This window comes from Penicillium riverlandense (assembly GCF_028828495.1).
Source record: "Penicillium riverlandense strain IBT 135883 chromosome Unknown utg000007l_segment0_segment0, whole genome shotgun sequence".
NCBI lineage: Eukaryota > Fungi > Ascomycota > Eurotiomycetes > Eurotiales > Aspergillaceae > Penicillium > Penicillium riverlandense.
In genome coordinates, this window is record NW_026643198.1 from 426759 (window position 1) to 454244 (window position 27486).

Below are 27486 nucleotides of genomic sequence, written 5' to 3' on the forward strand. Positions count from 1 at the left end.
AGGAATGTATAATTCGATGATTGATCCACTGAATTACTTGTTATTTTCATTGTCACAGCCACTACCGTGACACTTCATAGCTATTAGTATCACCACTCTAGGATTCGTTAGAAATTGAATTGAACTCGAGTTTTTTGTAGTGGTGGTTACTACTTGAGCGAGTTGAGTGAGATCACCTAGCTTCTCTCTCTTTCTTCTTCTGTATTGAGACCTTTTCTATCCATCGGTGTTCTATGGAATCCAGCGGGCTTTGGCCCGTATCAAAAGGGTTAATAATACGCCGTGACAGCCGCGGCCAGTCCCGTTCTGCTTCTGCCCTGGGCCTTAGCACAGCCTATTTTATCCCGTCCATTGGCAGATAACTAGCGCACTCCGAGCCAGTGGCTCCTATTGCGAGAACAAAGAATTGGACACTCGGCTCTGAGATTCCGTTTCAGGAACAGTAGGTGAGGCAATTTATCCCAGACACTCGACGGCGCCCAGTTGCTGCTGATTGTAGCGCTCGCCCCAGTGGCTTGGGCTGGCCGAACCTTCATCGAAATCCAGGATCAAAAGACTGGACCGGACTGCCTCGGTCGTATGTGGAAGGCGTGACGACCGTGACGAATGAAGCTCTCCCCCTGACCCAAACAGGCAACCCCCGCAGGTCGGAGAGCCGGCTGCAGGGATCGTCAGGGTGGGACGCGGGGTACGTGAATTTGCCTTCTTCAGCGGCAATTGAAGGCGCTGCTCGAGCCTATCCCAGACTCGGATCGGCGGCCCGTCCGCAACTGAATCTCTCCTGCTCACCATGAGACCCCACAAATAGGCTCTTCACCACGGTCGCCAAAATTCCCCTGGACTTCTCGGGCTTCCTTTGGCGCAATTGTTCCCCGCAGAAATGATGGCACGGTTGCACAATGCGTCGAAGTGCACAATCTTACCCGTTCCTTTTAGGGCCCGTGTTTACGATGCAGAGCCGGGAATAAATGTATAAATACCCCATGGCCGTCGCTCGACATAAGGAGAGCCGCAAGCTTCTCATTCCGTTCAATCGCAATCGACCATCATGCCTTCCACCAGGACGAGCATTATCGCGGCAGGGCTGGCCCTACTGCCTCTCATTCAGGCACAACAGCCGGCCACATCCGACCCTGGAAACCCTGCTCTCACCACCTGGAAGTGTTCCACGGCCGGAGGCTGCGTGGAACAAGACACCTCGATCGTCCTGGACTGGGGATACCGCTGGATCCATACCGTCGGCGGCTATGACTCCTGCACGACCTCCTCCGGGGTCAACACGACCCTGTGCCCCGACGAAGCCACCTGTGCCAAGAACTGTGTTATCGAAGCTGCCAACTATACCTCCGCCGGTGTGTCTGTTTCCGGAGACTCGGTGACCATGTATCAATACGTCGAGAGCAACGGCGTGTACGGCAATGCCTCTCCACGACTCTACCTCCTCGGAGCGGACGGGAACTACGAGATGATGCAGCTCCTGGGCGGCGAGCTGAGCTTCGACGTGGATATGTCTACTCTGCCTTGCGGTGAGAACGGCGCCCTCTACCTATCCGAGATGAGCGCCACCGGCGGAAGGAATGAATACAATACCGGTGGTGCCGAGTACGGCTCGGGATACTGCGATGCACAGTGCCCGGTCGAGACCTGGAGGAATGGCACGCTCAACCCCAGCGGCCAGAGCTACTGCTGCAATGAGATGGATATCCTCGAGGCCAATTCCATGGCCAACGCCTACACTCCTCATCCCTGCAGCGCCACGGACTGCGACAAGGGCGGCTGTGGCTTCAACCCATACGCACAGGGCGTGACCAACTACTGGGGACCGGGCGATACCGTCGACACCTCCAAGCCCTTCACCATCACTACCCAGTTCATCACGAACGACGGCACCAAGACCGGCACCCTGACTGAAATCCGTCGACAATACATCCAGAACGGTAAGATCATCCCGAACGCGAAGTCGTCGTCCGGCATCGACTCCATCACGCAATCGTGGTGCGAGTCTTCTGACGGCTCTGCGGCCACCTTCGGCGGCTTGACCACCATGGGCCAGGCGCTCGGTCGTGGAATGGTCCTGATCTTCAGCATTTGGAACGACGGAAGCCAGTACATGAACTGGCTCGACAGTGGAAGCAGCGGCCCGTGCAGCAGCACCGCAGGCAACCCTGCCACTATCCTGGCCCAAGATCCTACCACGCACGTCGTCTTTTCCAATATCCGCTGGGGAGATATCGACTCGACCTACACCAACCCCGGAGGCTCTGGCACGGGCACCACCACCAGCTCAAAGTCCACCACCACCACCACCACCACCTCCTCCAAGTCTACGACCACCAAGACTACGACTACCAAGTCTACGACCACGACCACGACTACCACCGCTGCCGGGGCAACTCAGACTCACTGGGGTCAATGCGGAGGACAGGGGTGGACTGGCCCGACTGCGTGCGCATCGGGAACCACATGCCAAAAGCAGAACCCTTATTACTCCCAGTGCCTGTAAATAACGTAGCTAGGTAGGGTTGAGCAGTGAACACTCGCGCTCCCAGTCTACCAGTCTTCTCCTGGTGGGCCAATTATCAAATGAAATTCCAAATTTGCTACTTTTCATGACGAGAAAAGGAAACCCTTACAGCCATGGTGCCTCTGTACAGTGTAGCCTCTGGACGTTCACGTCATCATCGTATTCTTGTTAGCGTAGTTAGTATGGTGCTATCAAAAGTGAATACTGCTCAGTATAGCAGATCAACGATGCATATCGGGAGTTAATTCATGGGCTCATCTCTTTGTATACACCCCTGTGCTCACAGCATGATAACCTTTCCTGCCTACCCTCGCTGTCAAATCACTTTTCCATTGCTCACCACGCACCAATCTTCCCACAGTCTTTTCAAATGTATATTCTGGATTCCACCCTAGTTCCTTCATTGCCTTGCTTGGATCATACACTCTGTCGATTCTTGCTAGATGCTTCCACCCCTTCTCCTTGAAAACAACATCAACCTCGGGAAATTCTTTCCTGAGCACCTCCGCGGGGCTCCGATCCAAAGCACTGAGAGTATCCATGTCGTTGTTGAAAGGTGGCGGGGCACTTATGATATATTTTCCCCATCGAATATCCTTGGCTCTTCTCATTGCGCAGACTGATGCGCTAACAATATCCTCAATGTCGCATCTGCGGTAGGCCAGCTCTAAAACTTTCAGGTTCTCATCGCTCATGGCTGCGCGACGGTCTTCATCATCGTCTTCCTCGGGGAAAAAGCGGCTAGTGCGGAGAACTAAAACGGGCATTCCACTTTGCTTCTGCATCAATGCGCACATATCCTCGGCCGCAACCTTCGTCACACCATATATATTCTTTGGGACGGGTGCAACAGATTCATCGATCCAAGCAGCCGGGTGTCCTGGCTTGGGGCTGAGCGCCATACCAAAAGTACTGGTTGTACTGAAGAATACAAAGCTCTCTATCTGCGCTCCGAACCTGGAAGATTCTTCTAGCAGGATCAGAGTGCCGACAACGTTGGTCGAGATGAATTGCTCCTTGGAGTGGCTGCAAACATGCGGTTTATGTAGCGTGGCGGTATGGAGGACATGTTTTATGGGGTTAGAGTCGAATACGGAGGCAACGAAGTTGCGATCGCTAACAGATCCCACAAGTGTCGTAGTCGAGGAGGGAAGAATGTCGATTCCCAGGGGTTTGAAGCCCATTGAAGGCAGGCTAAGCATCAGAGCGGTACCAAGATGACCGGCCGAGCCGGTGACAAGAACGTCGTACGATGAAGACATTTTGTGATGGAGGCTATTCTCGAGACTGTTTATTGCGAGTTTTGTCCATTTCACGAGAGTATTCTCCTATGTGAGTCACTCCAGACTAGGAGCTTTCTTATTAGGAGATGTCACGTGCCGATCGAGCCCTAGGATACGGATTTTACGTAATGCCATTTCCTCGAACTATGAAACACCTACTCCGAGTAAAAACAATTACTTTATGACATATTCTGTGACTGATTGATCGGCCTAGTTTCTGTTACGAGCCGAGAACTTTCCTTCGGTGCCATATGGGTAGAGATTCTTGCAGTTCTCAGATAGCATTTCCAGATAGGTGTCAGGGTATGGAGAGGGCCAGGGGGCATTTGTATTGTAATCCTAACAGACACAAACTAATCACCTAATCACTCCGTCAGCAGCAAGGCCCCCCTTTTGTAGAGGTCATTTTTTTGCTCTTTCTTGGACAGACCCTTTCTCGTACGCGTTGTCAAATGCATGTTCACGGCCGTCATACCCGTGCATCTGAACATGTTTGGCCGTCGCATTACTGATCTTATTTCCGAGTGTCTCTCCTTCAAGACAGAGGCGATCACAAGCCGCAGTAACGAGGGAAATCCAGTCTGAGAACTTTTCAGCCGGTATAGCGGCTGGTGAAGCAAGGACACTCTTCACGTCTTCGAGGTTTGCATGATAGCATCGCACGAACGCATCGAGCAGCTCACCGGGAGCACCATCCCTTGATTCATCGGGGGCAATCTTGTTTGCAGCACTTTGAACCATGTCTGTTGGAGGATAGACGGCGAGGACATTTTTGAATGTCGCTTGTGGGAAGATCACCGAGCTGAGAACTAGAGTCAAGATTCCTCCTGCACTGAAGCCAGAAATGGATAATGGGATTATCTTGAATTCATCACGTAGAAAAATAGTCATCCCTTCGACGTATATGCCGGGATTTCCAGCGCGGTGATCACAAAGGGCGTCCAGCCTCAAAGGAATGATGGTGGTAGTCGGTCGGCAGAAATTGGAGCGGATCCGTCACTACCGAGCAGTCGTGATAGAGGGCTCACTACACTTCGTGACGCTGGCCATGTGCTGTTATGAGTCTGTACCTGCATGGACAATGATCCTACGCTGCCATGGATCGAGGTTTCGTGCCATTTTGTAACGACATAGGATATTTGTTAAAGCTTGGTTAGGACGCTAAGGGCACATTATAGTTGGCGTGGATATTTTTGGAGCTGTAAAAAGTTAACGTTACATATCCATAAAGCTTACTCAGATTTTTTTTTGTTTAACTAGTATTATATCATTCGGATAAAGGAATACTAAATTGTAAACAGATCGAGCAAAATGCCTTGGTCCATTTCCTCCCAGGGCTCGAGAAGCTTGTGAAAGACATAGAAAATAGCTTAAAGAAACCCACATTTCTGAGCATCTCCACCTGCTCATCGATCATCGCCTCGGGAATGACCAGTGTGGTTAATTCTCATCCTACTATTCAAGAGTGTAGTTGGATTCATCGTGGGCTTGTATACTCCCCAATCATCCAATAAGATCATAGTTGTCACGGCTTGGCATGAGCACGGGGAGACTTTCTCACTTAAAACGGGCTTCCATAGAGCTCCGCGTGCGTCAAGACATACGAGATCAAATAGTTTCCTGAGGTTCCTTCCTTAAGGTAGTTGAGAAACAGATCCATAGATCATGACGACCACCAATGTTGTTGCGGGACAATGGCAGTTTAGTCGTGTGACCACGGCTAGCCCTTGCCAAACGGTCACTAGTCTAATAGCAACTTACCTTCTTCAGTTCCAGGGGGTTTATCTTGCCATAAGCTTCATTCGAATCAACAACATGTGTTACGTCATGGTTGTATTCATAGTGGAGATGTAGACTATTGGCACGGCTTGGCGTGAACACGGGGGCATGACATTCAGATGTACCATACTGTTCTTCAAGAATAGCATAAAAGAAAAAGGGGATACCGCAAGAATCCAATTCACGATAGTATAGCATCAGAGCCACGGGGTAGGTCTAATCCTAGGGCTGGCTGCCAAGGCTGGCCGAACCAGCGATCGATCCGGGCGCGCGGTGGACTCTTCCGGGATTCATCCGGAAACCCCCTGGATTTTTTTTCCCTCTTCTCTTCCTCCCGTCTCGTGACACCCTGACTGCCCTGCACATCTCACCCTCTTTTCCAACACATTGTCCGCCATGGGCCGTCCTCGGGGCAGGTCCAACAACCTTGGCGTGGACATTCGCGGCGACACCAGCGCGCCCGCGATGTCCACGATGAACGACGTGAGCCCCGTCGAGCCCACCAGCCCTGATCTGAGCAAGGTATTATTCCCCTCGGCAATGCTTCGCGACAGCGGTTACTCACACGACAATGCCTCGCAGCAACTACAGGCCCAGTCGGAGAAATTAACTGCCAAGTCCCCCTCTCAACGCCGCCGCCGTCGGTCCCTCCTCCACCGGTTCGCCGACAAATGCCTGAAGTACACCTGGCTGCTGCCGCTGCTCATCCTGGGCGTCCTGCTGTCCTTGTACGCGATCAACCCGACCCCGTCGAATCCAATGCACAGCGCCATCTTCATCTCATACCCGCAGCCACCAAAGACCCCCGGCGGCCCGGTCATGTACGGCAAGGGCAAGAAAGACATTACATTCGTGGCTTTCTACACGATAGTCCTGTCGTTTACGCGTGAATTCCTGATGCAGCAGGTCATCCGGCCGTGGGCGCGGTATTGTGGTATTAAGACCCGGGGCAAAACCGCGCGGTTCATGGAGCAGGTGTACACTGCGATGTATTTCAGCATCTTTGGGCCCTTTGGTCTGTACGTGATGCACCAGTCTGACATTTGGTTTTTCAACACCACGGCGATGTTTGAGGGGTTCCCGCATCGCGAGCACGTGGCCGTCTTCAAGACGTACTATCTCCTGCAGGCGAGCTATTGGGCGCAACAGGCGATCGTCTTGTTGTTGCAGCTGGAGAAGCCGCGCAAGGATTTCAAAGAGCTCGTCGGACACCATATCATCACCCTGGCACTGATCGCCCTCAGCTATCGGTTCCACTTCACGTACATGGGTCTTGCGGTCTATATCACCATGGACATCTCGGACTTTTTCTTGGCGGTATGCTTTTCTTTCGAGGGGGAAATCGAAGCCCATAATAACTAACGGCCTGGACAGACCTCGAAAACGCTCAACTACCTCGATTCCATCATCACGGTGCCCTACTACGTCATGTTCGTCGGTATTTGGACCTACCTCCGCCATTACCTGAACCTGAAGATCCTGTGGGCTGTCCTGACGGAATTCCGGACGGTCGGACCCTTTGAGCTGAACTGGGAGACGCAGCAGTACAAGTGCTGGATCAGCCAATACATCACTTTTGCACTCCTCGCCAGTCTACAAGCCGTCAACCTCTTCTGGATGTTTCTGATTCTACGAATTTTGGCCAACTACGTCTTCAACAGCGTCGTGCAGGACGAACGCAGTGACGCTGAAGAAGAGGACGAGGAAACCGAGGAGAATGGTCATGCCACGGCTACTCTCGCCACTGGCAAGGAGAACCATACGCCTCAGGTGCTGGTCAATGGCGAGCCTGTGCCCGAGAAGCGGAACCTGCGCTCCCGCAGCAGCAAGCAGGATTCGTGAGGACCGCTGCAACTCAATCTTCTAACATTGTATTCTTTGTTTCTCTTCGGAGTCTACCACCCCCCCCCCCTCTTCTCTCGTACTGCCCATTTTAATATTTCGAGTGAAGGCAATGCGCTTCGCTCTTGTCCATAATTACGCATTGGAGTGACTGATCGGGTGGTTAATAGGGCATGATGGTATGTGGTATATTTGGCGGGAGGGAGTGTTTCGTGCTTTCATTCTTGCACATTCTCACTCTTGAGTGTTTACATTACGCATTTTATATGCTTAGGGACTGGACGGCTGCGACTCATGTGGATATAGCCATGACCTTGACGAGGGCTGAATGTGAACAAGAGGTGTTAGGGTTATGTCAAAGAAAGGAGACCTGTCTGTCTACACAACAAAGTCAAGTGATTAAACAATTCCAAGTTGATACAGATGATGATACAATTCTTCTACCTCTGCGTCGAAACCGTCCCCTTCAGCTTGGCTGACTCCGTTTCGCCCTCTCTCTTCTTGCTCTTGTCGGGGCTGTTGACGTATGGGTTCGACGTATCTGCGTTCGAGAGGCCCTCTTGCTTGCCGGACATGGTTCCCGATCCACCGGTCGACCCCCTGGCATGGGGCTATCATTGCATCGCACAGCCGTTAGCTTTCTGGTATGTATACTCGCTGGAACACGGCCAAAATACGAGAAGATGAACCTTGGAAGGTGACATACCTCATCCACCTCCGAAGGAGGAATATTCTGCAATTCAGGCTTCGTCCGCTTCGTCTCCTGACCCTGCGATTTTACCTCCGCTGTCTTCTCTGCTGCAACTTGAGTGGCTTTGCTTTCTTCCCTGGGTTGGCCCTCCACCGGCTCGGGTGGCGATTCCTTTACGGTCTCCGCTGCCGCGGGGGCGTGAGGGCCCTGATGAGATGCCCTCTCCGGACCCACGAAGAGTAGATACATGAGCGCTGAGCCGCCGATGGCGACTGATCCGATCGTCCTGATCAGAGGTCAGAATGTCGTGATCAAGCTAGAAGAAGATCACGGGACGAACCACGGCGAATAGCCGGTCTTGGATGCATTCTGTTTGTATTCATTCCCATTGGAATAGAGCCGACGGCCCAGCTGCTGGGTAGGTCGACTGGCGAGGGAACTTGTTCGAAGGGACTGGGCTGTTTCCGTAGCCCGGAGTATAGAGAGACGAGCAAAACGCATTTCCGGTCAATTGACAAAACCAATGGTTGAAATCGAGGAGATAGGGGTGAGAGGAGGAGATTAGAATCAGATCCAAGAATGTAGAGTTAATTCCGTTCAAATACTTACTTCCTGGTCCGCCGTAGACCCGTTCCCTCAAGTCATGATCTATGACATTTCCGAACCTGGTCTGTGCGCAATGATCTAATGCTGGTGTCACACCCAAGCCAAGTGGAATTATTCTAGATTTCCAGTTGGACTATCTGGTTCAGATGTCGACCTTGGTCTTCTAATGATCCAATGGAAGTATCCAGCAATTCTACTGCTGATGGGCATCCTTGTGGTGTCTGCCTCAGGCACCAATCCCCCACCTCCACAGCTATCGAGCTAGTTGCTATCTGAACTCACCTACTGCCCTTCTCACCATCGACCTCTTCTAGTCCTGCAACCCTCGCTCCCTACCTCGGTCTCCTCGCCATGGCAGATCGCCAGGCTTTCCAGCAAAACATCGCTGGCCTGCTGGCCAAGCTCGACGACCCAGATGCCGACTTGCGCTACATGTCTCTGAACGACCTCTACACAATCCTAAGCGCCCCCGGCTCAGGCTATTTCCAAGACCAGCGCTCTTCGACGCGGCTGGTGGAAGGCTTGCTCAAGGCCCTGGATGACCAGCATGGGGATGTACAAAACCAGGCCCTCAAATGGTGAGTCCCCAATCACTGACGGTCGTCCTGGTTCTCACCACAATTGCCGCCACAGCCTTGGCCCCCTGGCTATCCGACTGCCATTCGAGACCCTCACACCCCTCCTCGAGAAGTTGACCGACTTGACCGCCTCCCAAACGATTGACACCTCGGTCCCCAACACCGCTCTGCGCGTCATTGTGGACACGCTGCCTCGCCCTCAAGCCGGCCAGCCCGCGCAGCAAAACACAATTGCAGCATACTCTGCCGTCTCCAAGGTCCTGATCCCGCGACTGGTCGGCCCGACACCCTCACCCTCCTCCCGACGAGGCTCGATCGTGAGGGGCATGCTGGAGAAGGATCCCTCGAAAGGCTTCAGCAGCGACGCCATCGACGTGCTCATCAAGGTGGTTACGTGTTTCGGTCCACTTCTGCAAGAATCAGAGCTGGCGAGCCTCTCAGAGCCGGTCATGGCGATCATTCACAACGACACGGCGGGCACCGTGGTCACCAAGCGCGCGCTGACGGCCATTTCGGCGCTGGTGCTTCACTTCTCGGATGCCCAACTCGATGCCTTTGTGGCCAGCTTGACCGAAACCCTGTCCTCGCCCAACATCTCTACGGTTCACCGGCGACACTTGATTGCGGCCGTGGGCGCCATCGCCAGCAGTGCCCCGGCCAAGTTCGGTCCGCATCTCAACACCCTCGCGCCCTTTGTCTTCTCTGCTGTTGGGGAAGAGGGTGTCTCGAAAGTAGGTTGAGGCTATTCACTCCGTCTGCAAGGAACACTGCGCCCAGGTCTGCGCCTTATCAATGATACCCACGATTTCTATGGAGGAAAGGCAATTGAATGGCTCCTTCCGTTTAGTGGTAGCTAGACTCAATGGAAAGAAAGACCCCGTTGCCTCCCACCTTCCTGATTACGTTCTTGCCATGCCCATCCCAATCGACCATCTTCTTCCCCTTGGCATCTCTCACCCCGACTTCCATCAGTCCACTTACCATACAGACATAAATACATCCTTCTACATACCTGTCGATATGCATCTCAAACATCTCGTGACGCTGAGCATCGCTCTGGGGTTGTACGTGCGGGCCAGTGCCGACGAAGCCAACCCTATTTACACAGCGTCGGTCCAGCAGCCTGTCTCTTCTCTGCCGTCGTCGCACCTGGAGACTCGTGGTCCGCCTGACTATCGCTGCGGACCTGACCATGGTCGCTGCTCTCAAGGCACCTGCTGCTCCCGCTCCGGTGAGTATCACGCCGGTGCTCAACTTTGAAATCTTGCTGACTCAATCCACAGGGTTCTGTGGGACGAGCAAGGACCATTGCCGCTCCCCGGACTGCCAGCTAGACTTCGGCCACTGTGACACTCACAAGATGCCCAAAGGCCCGCCCACGGACCAGATCCCTCGTCCTCGCGTCGGCCAGGTACCGTATGGCCCGATGGGAATCCGCTCGTGCACGGTTCCCGGAACCATTGCGTTCACTTTTGACGACGGCCCATCCCACTACACTGGGGACCTGCTTGATCTGCTTGATCGGTACGGCGCCAAGGCTACTTTCTTCATCACGGGAAACAATAACGGCAAAGGCCAGATCGATGACAAGAAGTTGCCCTGGATGGCTTTGATTGAGCGCATGCAGAAGACTGGCCATCAGATTGCCAGCCACACGTGGTCCCATGAGGATCTCAGCAAGGTAACCGCCGTGCAGCGCCGTGACCAGATCTTGAAGAATGAAGCCGCGCTTCGAAATATCCTCGGCCACTTCCCCACGTACATGCGTCCTCCTTACTCCAGCTGCAATCCCGCCTCGGGCTGTGGAGACGAGCTCGGTAGATTGGGTTATCACATCATTCTGTACGACATTGATACAGACGATTACAAGAACGATCATCCTGGCCGAATTCAATTGTCCAAGGACATCTTTGACCGGGCTCTAGGCTCTGCTTCCCCGTTCGACAAGTCCTGGCTGGTCATCGCGCACGACGCGCACGAGCAAACGGTCCACAACCTGACAGAGCATATGCTGAAAACCGCCTCGGAGCTAGGCTATCGCCCGGTTACGGTGGGCGAGTGCTTACGTGATTCGCCAGAGCACTGGTATCGGCGTGATGATCGTGGCCCTGCGAAGAAGAAGGGTTCCAGCAGCTGGAAAGTTTGTGACAACAACTCGGAACGGTGTGTGCAGAATTGCGAGAATAGCACTGGCTATTGCCCCGCGGAGGTCTCTTCCAAAGGAGATGCCAGGGAGTCACGTCTTCCGAACAAGAGCTCCAAGTCAGACGCGGATGCGGATCTGCGAACGATTGGCTCGGCGACAGTGACCTCGCTGCTTCTGGCTTTGATCGTGGCCATGTTGATGTAATCAGGTGACTTGAACGATGGATTCTCGGGTCTATCCTTATACAGGGGGTTGGCTTGTCTTTGGTTGATTGTATTCTAGCCCACAGACCACTAGTTAAATAGCTTTATCAAGTGCTTTCATTGGAAAAGACACCCACAATGTAGATCATCGGCCATGCTATTCCATATATGGTATCGATACCAGACGTGGACAGAAGAGCACTTCCCCCCAAATAAACAAACAGTAAACGCGAAAAGGCACAGTGGGTATAATAATAACATCGCAAAAAGCAGCTAGGAAAAAATATCCTACTTCCGAACAATCCTCAGCAACGGCGCAATCCGCGCCCGGCGGCTCAGGCCCACCCTGAAAGGGACTTTACTCGTCGATGCAATGGGACTGTGCTGCTTGGGCCCCTTGCTGGAATCCTTCATCGACACTGTCACGTTGGTAGGATCTTGGGGCGTCTCCGTGTTCGTGGGCTGTGGTTTCTTGGGGGTTTGAGGTGCTTCTTTCTCCTCCATTGGTGGGAGAGACCCGTGTTGGTGTTGAGGTGAGGGGGTTGCGTCAGGGTGTTTCGAGCTCTCCAGAGTGGCTTCTTCGGACACGGGCTGTGAGGTAGTAGTAGCCTCGATCACGGTGCCGGCATTGTCAGGTGATGGTTGCTCTGTGTCGGATTCAGCATTTCCGACGTTGGTCTGCTGCACGGACTCGCTTGTAATATCTTCGGAAGTCTTCTTGCGCTTTCGACCTCGTTTCTTCGGAACCGGCTTTTCCTGGGCTTCTGTGGTAGACTTTTCTCCGCTGGCTGAGGTATTTTGGGCGAAAGGCTCCTGGTGGACATCTTCCACATGCGTCGGTCCTGATTCAACCCATATCACGTCTTCTTCTACATCGGGATTGTAGGTCTTCTTCACCACCTCCGAAGATGTCTTCCCTCTCTTTACCTTCTTTTTCTTCGGTTCTTTGGTGGGCTTCGAAGATTTCTGAACGGCACCCTTGTCCGATGCCTTCTCAGATTTCGAGACACTGTCCAAGGACTGCACAATCTTGCTTCCAGATACAGCCACTGTACCATTGTCAACAGAAGCCTGAGCCGCAAACTCATGGTCTCGCGAGTTCGCCAGCTCGTCATCCTCGTCATCCTCAGGCAAGGCCTGTTTTTTTGAACGACTACGCGTCTTCTTCGAAACGGGAACCTCGACCCTTACAGTTGGAAGTGAAAGTTCATCATGCTGAGACTGCTGCGGCGAGACCAGACCAGCTCCGAAAGTGTCACTCTTTGTTCTACTGATGCGCGAAGACACATTCGATGACAGTGGTTCTGTGTCATGGGGAGAGTATGACATCGTCTGCAAAGACTTCGAGCGATGCGAGCTCTTCTGCGAAGGACGCGACTGCGCGCTGGCGTTTACCGCGGAGTTCAGATCTTCACTCAATTGATGGGTCGGGTCTTTTGCGGGCGAGCCAATGTAGTTTGAGGTCACGGGGGACATGTAGTCATAAGTGGTCCCGCTGGTGGGTTGTAGATTCTGCGTATCGCTGTACGTGATGTCGTTAAGAGGTCGAGTATGGACGAAACTGCCACTTTCCTCTTCGCCCAGCCGGTCGGACTGGTCAATCAGCACAGTAGGTAGTGACTCGGTCTGCGTGAGTCCCATAGAGTGCAGCGTGGCGGTGGAAGGTAGATGTTGGCCCGCGCTGGAAGTGTCGTCGTCAAGGAGTCTTTGTTGAGCGAGCCCGATTTCCGTCATCATGGCACCTGGATAATTCGAGTGTGAGAATCCAGTCAAATTAAATAACGCAAGACTTGAGATTAGAAGATTGCTCCGTTCTCACTGACCAATTGATTCTCCACCCCCACCTTCACTGGTCGACGGAATCCATCTCTCTTCGCGACGCTGCTGCGATGCGGACTGCCGCACCGTTTCCTGGGACTGCAGGAAATTATCAAAGTTCACGCCCAGATCAGGGCCGGTGATGACAGTTCGCGTGGACTGATCCGTATCGCTTGGAGTGTGATGCTGCGGGACGGAGGGTTGGTCGAACTGGTGCTGGTGCGAGAACTGGGACGGTTGCGCTCCCTGGGGCAGATCAATGGCGGCCGGGGTGTCGTCCTCCACGATACTCTCGTCCTCGTCGTCCGAGTCCTGGATGACGCGATCCCAGGCCATTGGGGCAGGCGAGTGCGATGATTGGCACAGCTACTGCGAGAGACTGTTCAAACGGGGCTTATCGCTGGAGCATTCACGCGACCCAGATGACACGAATCCACGTGATGATAAGACTACCAGGTAACTAACTGAACAAAAGACTACACCAAACCCACGATGAGGATGTACTTCTCACATTAAATTGACAGGCAAGAATATTCTAGGAAGAGGGCAGTCGAGCACACACAACTCCAATAGGGCCAATTTAAAAGCAGACTTGATCCAACCACTGCTGCAAGTAATAGCGAATCAACAAGGCTGGCTATACAGAGAAAAGGCACGCATCTCTGGGTATCTCAAGTAGCAGACACGAGTGCATTAGAAGAAGGGGACGAAAAACGACATCAAAGAACACCGCCGGGGAGATTAATTTGCGCTCGACCGCCGTCGAACCCAGCGCTGTTGGGTGCTGAGCCCGATATAGCGCCGACTGGGTAGCTGGAGTTATCAGGATGTATTTTGCGCAGCATGAACATCGGTTTTCGTCCCTCCTTTGCCAGCTGTTTGAAGACAATCAGAGGCTTTTCTTCCATTGTCAGACATCGTTCCTGGTCGCCGTACACAATGTATAGCGCGTAGTTCTTGGGGTCGGAATGGATGTTGTATTTTTTCAGCGCCGCGGGAAGAACTTTGTAGCAGGGATCCTCGAAGGAGACCCGGAACGATTTGAAGATTTCCACACTGGGTTGCGGTTCCCCGCCAGCCCGCGACTCGACTCGCGAGGCTGAGGAGGGTGTGTCAGTCCGTGACGTAGGCGGATGGCTTGTGGTCAGTCGATCTGCGCGACTATGCAATGTGGCGGTCTCATCATGGTCATGTCCTGTGCGACCAATGTTGCTCTCCCTGGACTGAGAATAGGATCGCGGATTGAGGGTCTGTTGTTGGGCATAGAGTGCGCCTGGAGAGGTTGGAGATGGCGCCCCTGGTGAGTGCTGTAGGCCCCCGTTGAGGGAAGCAGTCAGGTGATTAGAAGCAGCCATGGCAGCTGCCGAGGGGTCGAGACTTGATCCGGGCCGTTCATGGGTAGAGGGGATGTGTGTTGGTGAACTGCTTTTGGGAGTGACACCTCCAGTGTAGGTGCGTTTTGAGATACCCCTGGAGAGTTTGGACTGATCGGGGAGCGTGAGTTGTGAGGGGGAGGTGAGAGTCTGGGTATCGTAGAACGTTTCTGAAGATTGCCCAAAGGAAGAAGGAGGAGGCAGTGGATGTGACCGATCTTTGGCGATTTTGAAAACAGGCAATAATTCTTGCCGTAATCGCCGGTAGTCCTCCGAAACCCGACGCAGCTCTATCTCGACGGCCGCGAGCTTCTCGTCCCGAAGTCGAATGGACTGGATCAAACGTGCAATGTCGTCTTGTGACGCGCTTTCATTCATACTTTGCTCCGTTGCTGTGTGGACAGATTAGCGCCAGAGCAAAAGCCCACGCGATTCGGTGGGGACATACACAGTGGAATGTAATGGTCCGCTTCAAGTGGGACACCCTGTTTAACCTTCATTTCATATACAGTCTTGAGAATCGTCAATCGGTGTCCGACGCTGTTAATGCCCATTTCCTTCAGTTCTTCGTGTCTCAGTGCGACAAGCGCTTCGCCGACGATTCCATTTTCTGGTTGGTCGATGGTAGTCAGCTATCATGTCCATGGTCCCGTCTACCCTTTCAACCCAGCAAACTCACCTCTGAATATACCGTGGTACTGAAGCAGACCGAGAGAGGTCAAGTATTCCAGGCACTCGTCGACCGTCCATTCTGTAATCACCGTCCGGGGAGAGCGGTCATCGGAGTAACCGAACTTGGTCGGAGTGTGTTCCGAAGAGGGAATGTCAGAGTCTGTTGGCGAGGTCTCCGAGTCTGTAGGGAGGTGCGGAGAGGTAATCACGCTGCGTTCGTATTCATCGTCCGCGTCGGAGTCTGCGTGGTAGGATGTGTGGAGCATGGCGACTGGTGATTTTCAGGCGGCTGATATTAACGGGTGACTATGAGAACGTAGAGGCGCCAGCCGCCAAAGCGCAGTGATCACGATGAGTTATGACCAGCGAAACTAGTTGACAAGCACGATGCGAGGAATGATCCGATTCATGAAAGCGTAACCTGGCAGGACAGCACGGGCAGGGGTTCGCGCGCGGCGACCACATGGACCGAGGGGTTCAGACTGCAGCAGACGAGGAAGCCGAACTCGGTGATCAACTGATAGGCTGTGAACCACGTCGTGGGAAGCGACAGGCGTGGGGTGGATGGAAGCGCTGACCCGCGTACCGCCAGGAACGAGAGAGCGGGGAAGCTGAATGGCCGGGGGTTGAAAAGGTGGTCTTTTCAGGGGCCGAAGGGGCGGACGGGAAAGGGCAGGGAGAGTCGAACTGGGGAAGATACCCTCGACAACACGGCACTATGCAGGCAGGAGATGATGGACAACGAACAAGAGCAGCGTCAGATCAGAGACAGACAAAAAAGGACTAAGACACGGGGTGGTGAATGGACTGGCACGTGACCAGGTCTGGACTTCCCCAATATGGACTCGAGGATTGAGTCTTGATTGGTTTTTTTTTCTTTTTTATTTTTTATTGTAGGGAGTAAATGTTTCTCATCTAATGCTGGTATTCTATTACAATCACCTCAACTATCAACAGGTATGTACTGAGGGTATACTGTTAGTCCCCCGAGCGCCATCACCATGCGGCCAGAACGTGGAAGACCCGTTTCAGAGCAGACCCACCCACAGATTAACTAGAAAGTGGCAGCTTTAGACTTATTATTACGTAGCTGATAGATGAGAACCTGCTATTTACGGACGTCAAGAACGGGAATGCTGTAATTGATTGTTGCAAGCATCATACATAATCTATAGAATATATCGAAACTGCGGATCCTATATCAAAATTTGACAGTAAAAACAGTCAGCGGCCATTGCGAAATAGAAACCCATCTCTGTCAAGATTCGAGCTTACAGGTTTGTCTATCAGATCATCCTCGTTTCGCTGGTCATAACTCGTCATGGTTACTGCACTTTTGTGGAACTGAATATACTTCGGAGGTCATCAAGAATATGATTGATGTTCATGAGGAGACCGGTGCCAAGGGCGAAGAAATAGAGGCAGTTATTTGGAGATAGGATCTTTGAACTCTTATGGATATACAAGACACTTACATTATATATGATAGCACTGTCACTGGGATCATACTTGGGCCCCATCCTCGTTCCCATCTTGAACAGATCTAGTCGTTGGACCCAATTTTAAGGAATCCATGCTCCCTGGCGCAACTACCAACTCAGGTTCCAGCCAGCCGAATTCGTCAGGCTATGCGTAAGATTTGCCGTTCTTCGAGTATAGAGCATTACCTAGCGATACTGCTGAGAACGAAATCTAAAGAGATTCCTTTTGACTGCTCCAAATCACTAATGACTGGACATTTCTGAGCCTCTGCTTACTCCGGCGATGGATCCATTTATCTGCTCGACAGCCCAATCGACCATCTCTGCAGCCTGGCCGGGACGACCACCAATTAGAGTGTTTGAAAATGATACATTTATCTTTCTGGATGGTCATATATGTTAATACGCTGGTATATTTCGACCTTCGCAGTATCTGTCCATGCAATCTGAGATTAATCACCATTCGTGCCCCTCACATGGCGACGCCGAGTTCTACCCGGTGGGGCATTTGAAGAGCTTCAGAAACCGTGGGGTCGGAGTGTCACAGACTCGCTTTCATGCCGACTTTTGGGCATGATATTCCTCTGGTTATTAAGACAAAGGGAAAACTGAAAGAAGAACATTGTAAAAAGAATTTTTTTTAACCACTGCCCACGATGCCGCGGTAGGCGATGCAGTAAATTATATTTCCCACTGAGTCTGAATCGCTCGGAGGAAAGAGGTGGAACAAATATCGTAAGTGGGCCTTTCTGTGTAATGCCGAGGGTTACTGGAGGTCCAAATGGATGAACTGATACCAAGGAATTAATGGTTATGTGTATATAAGTAGCAGCCGTAAGGGTTTCTGACCGGAATAACGGGACACTGCATAGCATCACTAAACACAGTCCTTCATGAATATAGTTTGTGCATTGCTAATTCGATTGGTTTGCAATCTATTTAATCGGTTTTCAAGGAAGGAGCCCGACCTTCATAGTCAACTGGTACCAAAGGGGTTTTACTTTCGGCATCTCGGCTTCATACAATACCGGCAAGGTTAAGTGGAGCAGCTCTTCGCCCCCGCAGATTTGGTTTCATTCCGAGGGTGACAGCTATGTAGCCGTGAGCCTATATTCCGACGAGAACGGACCCATCGATAATAAATCTATTGAACTTCGAGGACATCGTTCATATATTAGCGGACGACCTACGATTCCCATCTACTCCGATATTGTCCTCATTCAGCCAATATGGGCAGCACCGAACACGGCTTTAGCCAAATGAACAACGATTTGGATTATGATGTCCTTATTATCGGGGCGGGTCTTTCTGGCATTTACTCGCTCTATCGTATGCGGCAGCTAGGACTACGGACTAAAGTCCTCGAAGCTGGCGGTGGTGTCGGTGGCACATGGTATTGGAATCGCTACCCCGGAGCCCGGTTCGACTCTGAAAGCTACTCGTACAACTTCTCATTTTCACAAGAAGTTCTGGACGAATGGAACTGGTCGGAGCACTTCGCCTCGCAGCCTGAGACGCTGAAGTACTGCGAGTTTGTGTGTGACAAATTCGACCTAACGCGCGATATGCAATTTGATACCCGCGTGAAGGCAGCGCATTTTCAAGACTCCACACGGTCATGGATGTTGACAGACAGCAAAGGACGGCAGTATACATCTCGGTTTCTGGTAACGTGCATTGGAATCTTGAATAACCACGCGCTGCCCAATATCCCTGGAGTTTCGAATTTTAAAGGACAATCATTCCATACAGCACGTTGGCCGCACGAACCGATGAGCTTTGAGAAAAAGCGTGTCGCTATTATCGGCACCGGTGCGACTGGTATCCAAGCCACTCAAGAAATTGTCAAAACAGTTGGCCACTTGACCGTTTTTCAACGAACTCCAAACTGGAGTTTGCCGCTACGAAACACTCCCATCAGACCGGAAGAGATGGTCGAGATTCGGAGGCAGTATCCAGAGATTTTCAAAAAATGTTCAGAGTCCTACTCCTGTTTCGTTCACGTTTCGGACAAACGCAGAACTCTAGATGTGAGCCCAGAGGAGCGTGAGGCCTTCTGGGAGTCATTATACGAGCAACGCGGGTTTGCCAAGTGGCTGGGCAATTTTGGAGACATCAACACAAGCAGAGAGTCAAACGCCCTGTTCAGCGAGTTTGTCGCCAACAAGATCCGACAGCGTGTAAAGAACCCCGTTACAGCCGAGACCTTGATTCCCAAATGTCACGGATTTGGCACCAAGCGCGTTCCTCTAGAGTCGGGCTACTTTGAGGCATACAACAAGCCCAATGTGCGTCTTGTGGACGTCAAATCCAATCCAATTGAAACTATCACTGAAACCGGAATCCGCACTCGAGACGAATCATTTGAGTTTGATATGATCATTTACGCCACAGGTTTCGATGCCGTTACAGGCTCATTCACAGCCATTGACTTCCGTGGAGTTGACGGGGTGCCTTTAAAGGAACGTTGGGCAGAGGGTCCACGAACCTTCTTGGGCTTATTTGTGCCGAGCTTTCCCAACATGATGATGGTTATGGGCCCACATCAAATGTTCGGCAACATTCCTCGCAGCATTGAGTATGCCGTGGACTGGGTCGCGCGGTTCATCAAGTTTTGTCGAGATCATGGCATTACATATGCCGAGGCTACTCAACAGGGCATGCGTGACTGGACAGAGCATGTGCACAAATGCGCGGAGGGACTGCTGGCAAATGAGGTTGACTCGTGGATGACCGGCGTCAACAAAAATCTGGCGCATAAACAGAAGAGAATCATTGCCCGCTATCAAGGCCCAGCACCAGGCTATCGTAAACGGGCAGAGGATGTGGCAACACGGAATTATGAGGATTTGGTGTTGGCATAACTCGAAGGTTTTCTAGACACCGAAGCTTATGGTTCTTTTATGGACTACTGATTGATAGTCTGCAATACATCTTCCGCTCGCTGAAGTCCTCGCAACAGCCTCGGTGTTCGACAGGGAATATTTATTCAAGCTATTTCTGCCTTCCTTTCCAGTTGACGAATAAGAGGCCCCAAATGGCTAGGGGAAAACATGACCAAGCATAATCGTTGAATACCATAAATATATTCCCAAATAGGCTACATGAACAGTCAGTACTAAGTTTCAACTTTTATTTTCCTAACATCTCCCCTAGTAAACGTATATATCGGTTCTACGTAAATTTGGCCGACTGGTTAAGATGCTTCATGCATGCGTTCCCCAACTTGAATGGCGCGGTAGCGCAGGTCAGAGGACGTCTTCAGTATATGTTTCGTGGGATTGTAGACGGCTTGCTCATTGGCGTCGGGGGCGCTCGCCAGCCACGACCTGTCCCAGAAATACTAGGGATGTAGCAAGTAGAAAGCTATGTAGTGCTCTAGTTGATATTACAAAAAGAAGTTGGTCTCGGATAGGGTATCACAAGGCTCAAACAAGTCCTGAAACTGCAGCATCGTATCAACAAAAGCATCATCATCAAAGAACAATCCCTCCATCTGCGGCACAAGTAGGCGACTTGCAACCTCACTAGTTTGCGAAGTTGCAAATGGAAAGTACGCCGTCCAATCAATCCCGTCTGTCATCTCCATGTACATGGTTCGGTCCCCTATACCCAGTTCTTGGCCCGTGGGCGGACGCTGGGAATCAAATTCTGGCGCAGCAGCATTATGCCTCAAGCGTCCGAACCCAGAGTAGAAAACCGCTGCAGTCGGCCACATCTTTCGCAGCTGATCCACGGCCAGTGTTAAAATGTCTAGATCTTCATTGGCACTCTTTGCTAGACTTTCAATTCGTAGGGCCTGCAAAAGTGAGATGAAGGCTGTCCCACAGTACCAGCCCGAAATGGCCATTAAAAACCTGGTACCACCACGAGAGAGGATGTCCCGCATTATTCGCGCCATACATGTCGCTGCAAGTATTGCGGGTGGATATGCTTGTGGGAGAAGATGTGAGGTCAAGGACCGTTTGAGGTGAATGATAATGATAGCAGCCAAATATGGAAGATGCAACTGGTGCACGTCTCGATTAAATGATGTTGTACAACATGACTCAATAGGTAGCTGAAGATGTGGCGGCAGTGATTGCACCCATCGAATGAGCTCACGGGCGAGATGTGTTGGGAATATGCACGATTCTGAGTCGGAAGTCCTTGACATGTATTTGGCAATCCTGCCTATGATAGCACACAACCGCACCCAATAAATAAAGACCTCCGCTTTGGTTTTATCATGGGTGCTGGAAAAATCGTCCAACGTTGGCTCCGAAAGGGTGCAATCCTCCGAATCGATGACACATGGTTTGTTTTGGCAGAGCGCGGTCAGCCGCTCACGAGCGAATGCTGTCCACCAGACTCGGCGACGGAGACTAAGATCGACCTGCTGTCGCAGGGGATGATCTAGAGCTGGTTCGCGGTGAACGCCGAGTTGCTGGCAATGCCGGATAACAACGCACGTCCACCACCATGAAGAATGCCGGTGCAGGATCGTCGGTGGTCGAGGGCTCCACCAGTAGAAGAGGGATATCGCTTTTAGAGAAGTCATTACGTCCAGTTCTTCATCATTGTAGAATCGTGCACGCGCCCGGTCGTAGTATACGGCCGGACCCTCATGCGGGACCATTGGCGGCTGGACGTGGCTACCAACGACGGCCAAGGCATTTGCTAGTAACGGTGAGCGTGCCAGCTCTTGGTGTATTTCATCTCGTTCGAGAACTGGGCACCATGGATAACAGTATTCTAGGTAGGTTTCGGCAAATGCTTGCTGTAAACTAGAGTCTGGTAAAGTTGGTGCTTTTGGTTGTCGTTCCGCAATGAGACGTTCCTGATCCCTGGCATTTGTCTGCAGTTCAGGCAGAAAGACATGTCCAACTGGATAGCTGTCGTTGTGCTCTGAATGATCCTCTGTGCGCTGTGTTGATGGCGAATCGTTGGCCACAGCTGGTCTTCGTTGGGCCTCTGCCATTTCGTGATATGTCGCATGATTGGACCACCGGGTTCTGTGGAAGCCTCCCCTCTCCAGATTTCCGTCGTGTGCTGATGACGATGACCGTTCAAGCATATCTTGAGACAAGTCAACCTCGTTATTGTCTTTTTCCAAGCCGGAAAGGTCGCCGACAATATTCGAAAATCCAACCTGGTCACAGGGCAACGCGATCTGGGTTCGGGTCTCGCTGGCAGCGGAGTTGTGATGCGAGGAGAAAGCCTGATTACTAGAATTGCTATCAGGCGGCGTTAAGGGCGTGTTTTGAGTGCGTGAGCGAGAGGGTCGACCACGGCGTGAGGGCCTCGTGCTGCATTCCATGTTCAGCGTAACTGGATCGGATAGGATGGGTGGAAGGCGTCCTACCGGCACTCCTTGCCCGTTGCCTCACATTTGCTGCACTTGCCGTGTCCTTGACACCCTCGGGCTTGAAGGTCGCATCTTATCTAGAGCCATGATTTAAATTCCGATCATTTCACTCACGTGAACAACCAACCTTTTTGCTATGACATGCGACACAGGCAAGCTCGGCGCGCCTCCTCTTCGGCTGATGGCCAGTGAACTGCAGCCACCCTGAAGCAGACATTATCGAGGGATTGCTTAGTGAATGTATGATCAAGTACAAGATGCATATGCTCGCAAAATTGACATGATCCCATGCGGGGATATTGTCCTTCCCCACATACCCACTTGACTCCGGTTATGCATACCGGCTGTATGAAGCCGGTATTGCCGTCTGAGTATGAACTCGCTACGATGCCAAGCGCGTTGGCCGGAATAGCTGGAGAAATCCAACATAGAGTGACAGCCTACGCCGTCTAATTTATCAACGTTTGTGTCCGGAAAATAAAGACAGCTCCGGTGACAACCTGCAACCCTATTCTGACTATCCGTACATTGTTATTCTCAGTCAGTCATCAATATGACAACCTCAGTTTTAAATCCGGCTGATGGCGAAGTGCCTAGTGTGCCTGGTTTCAACGACTCAAACGACATAGATGACGCCAGGAAAATGGGTCAAAAAAAACCCAGGTTCAACCGCTACCTGCCAAAATGGCAACGAGCTTCTTAACGTTATTGGCCAGCGAGTTATGTTTCCGCTATACTTACTCAGAGTTAGCTCCGACCAACTAGTCTCATAAATCTTAACAAGTACTACCGCAGCATTCAGAACAAAAGCTTAGTTGGGGGTTGAAAAGTTAAAAAATAGTTAACCTTGTGCTCCGTGATAAAGAGTCATCAGCTGCCTCTCCGTGATAGTGGCTGGCAGCAGGTATTTAGGCATGATGTGTAGCAATCCTCCTGTGGAGTAGTGTGTCCCTTATTTTGCATGGCAACCCTCTTATCACGGTGTTCAGGCTCACCGTCTCTGAATCAATGTAAATACGGGCTCAGCAACGACACGGGGCAGCGAAAAGCCATTTTTCATAATAACCCAGCCCAAAACCCCCACAGCTGGGATGCAGATCGTGGCAAATCTGATCAGCGCCCTAGTGAGCATGGGCTTCACGACTCCCTGAGCGAGGGCCTGGAATCTAGCTGGCTCGTTGCGATCGGGGTATTCCTGGTCGGGGATAGGTACGTCCAGGAAAGGGCAAATCTGCTCCCAGCCAAGCCCCTCTTCGAGCCAGATATGACACAGACGGTCAGCTGGAATAACCCTTTTAGCCATCGAAATACTACTATTGTTAGTAAACTGAATTAGGTTTGAAGAGGGAAACATACTATTCTGTATAGTTCCTCTGCAAAGCTGCTTCATTCCCAGGCCCACCGGGGTACGTGCTGTCGGCTAATACATCGTATACAAGCACTGTTTGGTTCAAAAACACTTTCAACGCATGGTCGAAGTATTTCAGAATATTGAGAGGGAAAGTCTTGGCTTGCTTGATAATAGGACCGGCGGTATTGTTGATAGAAGCGACCCATTTCTCGGGCTCTCGTTCCGTGAGGAGGAACTTCACATCAGGATCGTTTGCGTAGGCCTCAATGACCGAAGGGCCTAGCATGGCTGGGATTTCCACTAAAGTCTAATTCAGGTTAGCTGGCCAGGATACAGATGAGTATACGGGGCTGTTAAACGAGCAACTGACGTCGTAATCTGCGAACCACTTGTCAAAGTCATTCCGAGAATATCGTGTAATACCAGAGAGTCTGTTATGCTGGGCTAAGACAGCTTCATGCAGGACTTCGATATGGGACACGCCGTTTACAATAACACATTCAAACATGTGATATGGCTTAAACCCCAATATTTGCAATGCTCGGTAGAGTCCTAGAGTGCCAGTTCTACAACATCATTAGCTCTTCTGAAATACCCACATGCCATAGCACTAGTCTCACCGACTCGGGCTCGCGACAATCAGTTTGATTGGCCTTTTGATGGGGCTCTCAGGTAGGTTGTCGATCTTTCTAGACATGGTGCAATGACGAAAAAGACCAGCGATCTGGTATCACGCCTTGAATAGCGAATGATTTAGGAAGCGCATGGGAACATATGAGTTGAAGAAGGGAGTTCTCTTGCCAATGTCATCAAGAGTGGGGGCCAGGCAGCCTGACAAAGACGAGCTCAGCCTCACCTAATCGTTCTGCGGGTGTTAAAAGATCTGTGCGATGGTCAGATCAAGGACCGAATAGCGCTAGAACCAAATTTGGTCTAAGGTAGCCATTTAATTTTGATTTAATTGGAAATCCTTGTTCAATGATAGATTTTGACAAACTCTATACACGAGAATACATACAGCATACTTAGCCGTTTACACTAGCACTCTTGGTCATTCCAATGCCCACGGCTGCCGTTGTTCCAGCATCGACGGGGAGAATGACTCCAGTCATCCACCGGGCATGAGGCCCAGCGAGAAACGCGACTGCCCCTGCGCAATCCCATCCATTTCCCTCGGTTCCAAGCAAGCTTCGCTTCCGCCGGGCTTCTCGTGCCTCCTCGCTCATGCCCTTTCCATACATCATAGGCGTGTAGAGCATCTGCCTTTCAGTCAGTTATCAACTCATGCTTGTCAACGAAGTAGCAAACTAAAACATACCCCTGGGCAAACGCAGTTGACTCGAATACCATCCGACGCATGATGGGCTGCCATTGCTCGTGTCATGTTTACCACAGCGCCCTTGGCCGTCGGATATAGTAGATGCGGCGTCCCACCTTTGAGGCCGGCGACGCTGCCCATATTGACGATACTCCCCTTAACCTCTCCATCATTTTTCATCATTTCTGGGATGGCATACTTGCTCATCTGCACCATGCTTGCGACGTTGATCTCCATGCTCTTCGCCCATTCGACCATATCAACCTCCACCACTGTTCCTGCCGCGCCCCCAATACCGACATTGTTGACCAAAATGTCAAGACGTCCGAATTGCTCCACAGCATGTTTTACCACGGCCTCGCAGTCTTTCAATGATGTCACATCCGCGAGGAATGGAACGGCTCGTCCTCGGCCGGGTTTTGAGGCGATCATCTCAGTAGTTTTGGTTGCCCATTCTATATTGAGATCGACGCATACCACATCACAGCCATCACTGGCAAGCAAAATAGAAATAGCACGCCCATTACCAATTCCATCTCCTAGACAGCCTGCCCCTGTCACAATGGCAACCTTGCCTTTCAAAGACCGCGAGGGGGGGTCGGATGAAATAGCAGAATCCATTGTCGCGTTTTGGAGGTAAGTGGAAGAAAAGTACAGAATGGGAGTGTTTTCTCGCACAGAGGACGCAGAATAGTCAATATAAGACGCCGGAATTCTGTCTCGGTAAACAATGTCCGGGCAGATCCACATCTACCCGGGGTTCCCAGTGAGTGAAATTTATGCGGGGTCGGCGATTGCGGCGAGTTGGCTGAGCCGAGGCCAACTTGAACGTGGGGTTAAACGGGTTGCTCGTCTTGGGAATGCAGTACGATCTTCATCCGCGTTGCCTTGATACTTTTCTATCATTATTTTCGCTCACCCGTCATGGCCGACTTCTCAGAATACGCAGGGCCAAGCGCCGACTGGGTCGCGCTTGAGCCGACACTCCCTGCACTCCCGCAGAACCTATGGGCCCTAGAGATGAAAGAGTTAATTAATAAAAACCGCGAGGAGCTGGCCGCCAAGGGGATGGAAAGTACAGTGTCGCCATGCATGGAATTGACAAGAAGCAAGGCAAGCACTGACCCTTTTAGGCCTCAAGTCTCAAGTCCAAATGCAAGACTTCACCGTTCACACTCGTGACGGCGCAACCCTCGAAGCACGCACCTATCGTCCGGCTGGCATCCCAGCTACCCAGCCTCTGCCAGTATACATCCATTTGCATGGTGGAGGGTTCCTGTTTGGCACATTGTCCTCTGAAGACGCAATTTGTTCGCGGATTGTAGTCTCTCGCGCAAGCAAGAACAACCCTGTGGTCGTCTTCAATGTCAACTACCGTCACACCCCAGAACACCGCTATCCAACCGCTTGGAATGACACGGAAGACGCCTTTGTCTGGGTGCACGAGCACATCGCCGAGATTGGTGGGATCGCCGACCAGGTTGTCGTCGGGGGTATCTCGGCTGGAGCATGGATGACTGCCTCGCTGGCACTGGCTCAGGTGAACGGTCAAGATGAACGCCTTGCAGCCTGTCCCAAGATCCGAGGGCAGGTTCTCATGATCCCATGCCTTGCACATACGGATTACTACTATGCCCCGCGCCAGACATTCCTGTGTAGCCCCGAGCTGTCGAGCTTGGTGCAATGTGCCGAAGCGCCTATCCTCCCAATGACTCGCATTCGACTTTTTGGAGGATTACTAGGCATTTATGATCTCAAGGAATCTGCTGATGACCGCAGAATGAATCCTGGGAACGCGACGGCGGAGGAGGTGAAAGGTTTACCTCCGACGACTTTTGGAATTGCTGGAAATGATCCTTTGAGAGATGAAGGATTTTTCTACGGGATGTTACTGAGTGATAACGGGTAAGTAACCATGTATTCATACCGCTTGTGGCTATGTTGCTGACGTTTTCCGGAAGAGTCCCTACGAACGTCAATGTCTTCCGCGGTGTACCCCATGGCTTCCGACGTTATGGAGACAAGCTGTCTGCGAGTAAACACTGGGACGATGTTATGAGTGAGGGTATTACCTGGTCTCTTTCCAATCCTGTGGCTAGTGCCTTTGAAATCAAGCCGGATTGTTAGTGCACTCTGTTCAAACACTCTTCGTTGCATTTTGAGATATGTTACGTATTTGTAAGTAGATTAAATACCGACAGAGTAGTCATCCGTACTGTTCACAGGCAAGAGAATCAGGAGTAGGTTACTTTAGTTTGAGACGGTATGCCAATGAAAAAGGTGTGATATGAGGCTGGCATTTTTGAGCTCTTCATGCTCTTGTACGAGAAGCACACTTAACGTGCGTTGAAGAGCTTGTGCAAGAGATTACCCGGGCATTTTAACACAGGGGTCTGGTGTACAACTTGAGCACACTCCCGAGATACACTGTGCGATCAGAAGCCATGCCAAAGCAGGTATAGATCACAGATTGT

At 51.5% G+C, this 27486-nt stretch overlaps 14 protein-coding genes across 14 annotated transcripts; 6 read left to right on the forward strand and 8 right to left on the reverse strand.

The window, feature by feature from the left end:
• Positions 1-1048: 1048 nt before the first annotated feature.
• On the forward strand, positions 1049-2503 carry N7474_007738 (putative endoglucanase; the record flags this gene model as incomplete). The annotated part of the gene is made up of 1 exon (XM_057199148.1): positions 1049-2503. The coding sequence occupies one exon, from the start codon at positions 1049-1051 to the stop codon at positions 2501-2503; it is 1455 nt and encodes a 484-aa protein (XP_057049849.1).
• A 275-nt stretch (positions 2504-2778) lies between these two features.
• On the reverse strand, positions 2779-3786 carry N7474_007739 (NAD-dependent epimerase/dehydratase family protein; the record flags this gene model as incomplete). Its single annotated transcript, XM_057199149.1, has 1 exon — positions 2779-3786. One exon carries the CDS (start codon positions 3784-3786, stop codon positions 2779-2781), a length of 1008 nt encoding a protein of 335 aa, XP_057049850.1.
• Positions 3787-4209: 423 nt separating this feature from the next.
• Positions 4210-4698, reverse strand: N7474_007740 (Alpha/Beta hydrolase protein; the record flags this gene model as incomplete). The annotated part of the gene is made up of 1 exon (XM_057199150.1): positions 4210-4698. The coding sequence occupies one exon, from the start codon at positions 4696-4698 to the stop codon at positions 4210-4212; it is 489 nt and encodes a 162-aa protein (XP_057049851.1).
• Positions 4699-5982: 1284 nt separating this feature from the next.
• On the forward strand, positions 5983-7428 carry N7474_007741 (Sphingosine N-acyltransferase lac1; the record flags this gene model as incomplete). Its single annotated transcript, XM_057199151.1, has 2 exons — positions 5983-6903; positions 6961-7428. The coding sequence occupies 2 exons, from the start codon at positions 5983-5985 to the stop codon at positions 7426-7428; spliced, it is 1389 nt and encodes a 462-aa protein (XP_057049852.1).
• Positions 7429-7868: 440 nt separating this feature from the next.
• N7474_007742 (uncharacterized protein) lies at positions 7869-8620 on the reverse strand (the record flags this gene model as incomplete). Its single annotated transcript, XM_057199152.1, has 3 exons — positions 7869-8039; positions 8135-8405; positions 8460-8620. 3 exons carry the CDS (start codon positions 8618-8620, stop codon positions 7869-7871), a joined length of 603 nt encoding a protein of 200 aa, XP_057049853.1.
• A 456-nt stretch (positions 8621-9076) lies between these two features.
• N7474_007743 (uncharacterized protein) lies at positions 9077-10043 on the forward strand (the record flags this gene model as incomplete). Its single annotated transcript, XM_057199153.1, has 2 exons — positions 9077-9303; positions 9359-10043. 2 exons carry the CDS (start codon positions 9077-9079, stop codon positions 10041-10043), a joined length of 912 nt encoding a protein of 303 aa, XP_057049854.1.
• A 452-nt stretch (positions 10044-10495) lies between these two features.
• On the forward strand, positions 10496-11653 carry N7474_007744 (chitin deacetylase CDA6; the record flags this gene model as incomplete). Its single annotated transcript, XM_057199154.1, has 1 exon — positions 10496-11653. One exon carries the CDS (start codon positions 10496-10498, stop codon positions 11651-11653), a length of 1158 nt encoding a protein of 385 aa, XP_057049855.1.
• A 287-nt stretch (positions 11654-11940) lies between these two features.
• N7474_007745 (uncharacterized protein) lies at positions 11941-13806 on the reverse strand (the record flags this gene model as incomplete). The annotated part of the gene is made up of 2 exons (XM_057199155.1): positions 11941-13394; positions 13476-13806. The coding sequence occupies 2 exons, from the start codon at positions 13804-13806 to the stop codon at positions 11941-11943; spliced, it is 1785 nt and encodes a 594-aa protein (XP_057049856.1).
• Positions 13807-14189: 383 nt separating this feature from the next.
• Positions 14190-15781, reverse strand: N7474_007746 (adaptor protein STE50; the record flags this gene model as incomplete). The annotated part of the gene is made up of 3 exons (XM_057199156.1): positions 14190-15235; positions 15292-15453; positions 15523-15781. The coding sequence occupies 3 exons, from the start codon at positions 15779-15781 to the stop codon at positions 14190-14192; spliced, it is 1467 nt and encodes a 488-aa protein (XP_057049857.1).
• A 2444-nt stretch (positions 15782-18225) lies between these two features.
• On the forward strand, positions 18226-19860 carry N7474_007747 (flavin-containing monooxygenase; the record flags this gene model as incomplete). Its single annotated transcript, XM_057199157.1, has 1 exon — positions 18226-19860. The coding sequence occupies one exon, from the start codon at positions 18226-18228 to the stop codon at positions 19858-19860; it is 1635 nt and encodes a 544-aa protein (XP_057049858.1).
• Positions 19861-20384: 524 nt separating this feature from the next.
• On the reverse strand, positions 20385-22560 carry N7474_007748 (fungal specific transcription factor domain-containing protein; the record flags this gene model as incomplete). The annotated part of the gene is made up of 2 exons (XM_057199158.1): positions 20385-22306; positions 22458-22560. The coding sequence occupies 2 exons, from the start codon at positions 22558-22560 to the stop codon at positions 20385-20387; spliced, it is 2025 nt and encodes a 674-aa protein (XP_057049859.1).
• A 780-nt stretch (positions 22561-23340) lies between these two features.
• N7474_007749 (sulfotransferase family protein) lies at positions 23341-24391 on the reverse strand (the record flags this gene model as incomplete). Its single annotated transcript, XM_057199159.1, has 4 exons — positions 23341-23653; positions 23700-24001; positions 24065-24260; positions 24315-24391. Coding segments are annotated over 4 exons (888 nt in total), but the record flags the coding sequence as incomplete, so codon positions are not given.
• A 328-nt stretch (positions 24392-24719) lies between these two features.
• On the reverse strand, positions 24720-25633 carry N7474_007750 (SDR family NAD(P)-dependent oxidoreductase; the record flags this gene model as incomplete). The annotated part of the gene is made up of 2 exons (XM_057199160.1): positions 24720-24953; positions 25013-25633. The coding sequence occupies 2 exons, from the start codon at positions 25631-25633 to the stop codon at positions 24720-24722; spliced, it is 855 nt and encodes a 284-aa protein (XP_057049861.1).
• A 303-nt stretch (positions 25634-25936) lies between these two features.
• Positions 25937-27139, forward strand: N7474_007751 (uncharacterized protein; the record flags this gene model as incomplete). The annotated part of the gene is made up of 3 exons (XM_057199161.1): positions 25937-26087; positions 26146-26917; positions 26974-27139. 3 exons carry the CDS (start codon positions 25937-25939, stop codon positions 27137-27139), a joined length of 1089 nt encoding a protein of 362 aa, XP_057049862.1.
• Positions 27140-27486: the final 347 nt, after the last annotated feature.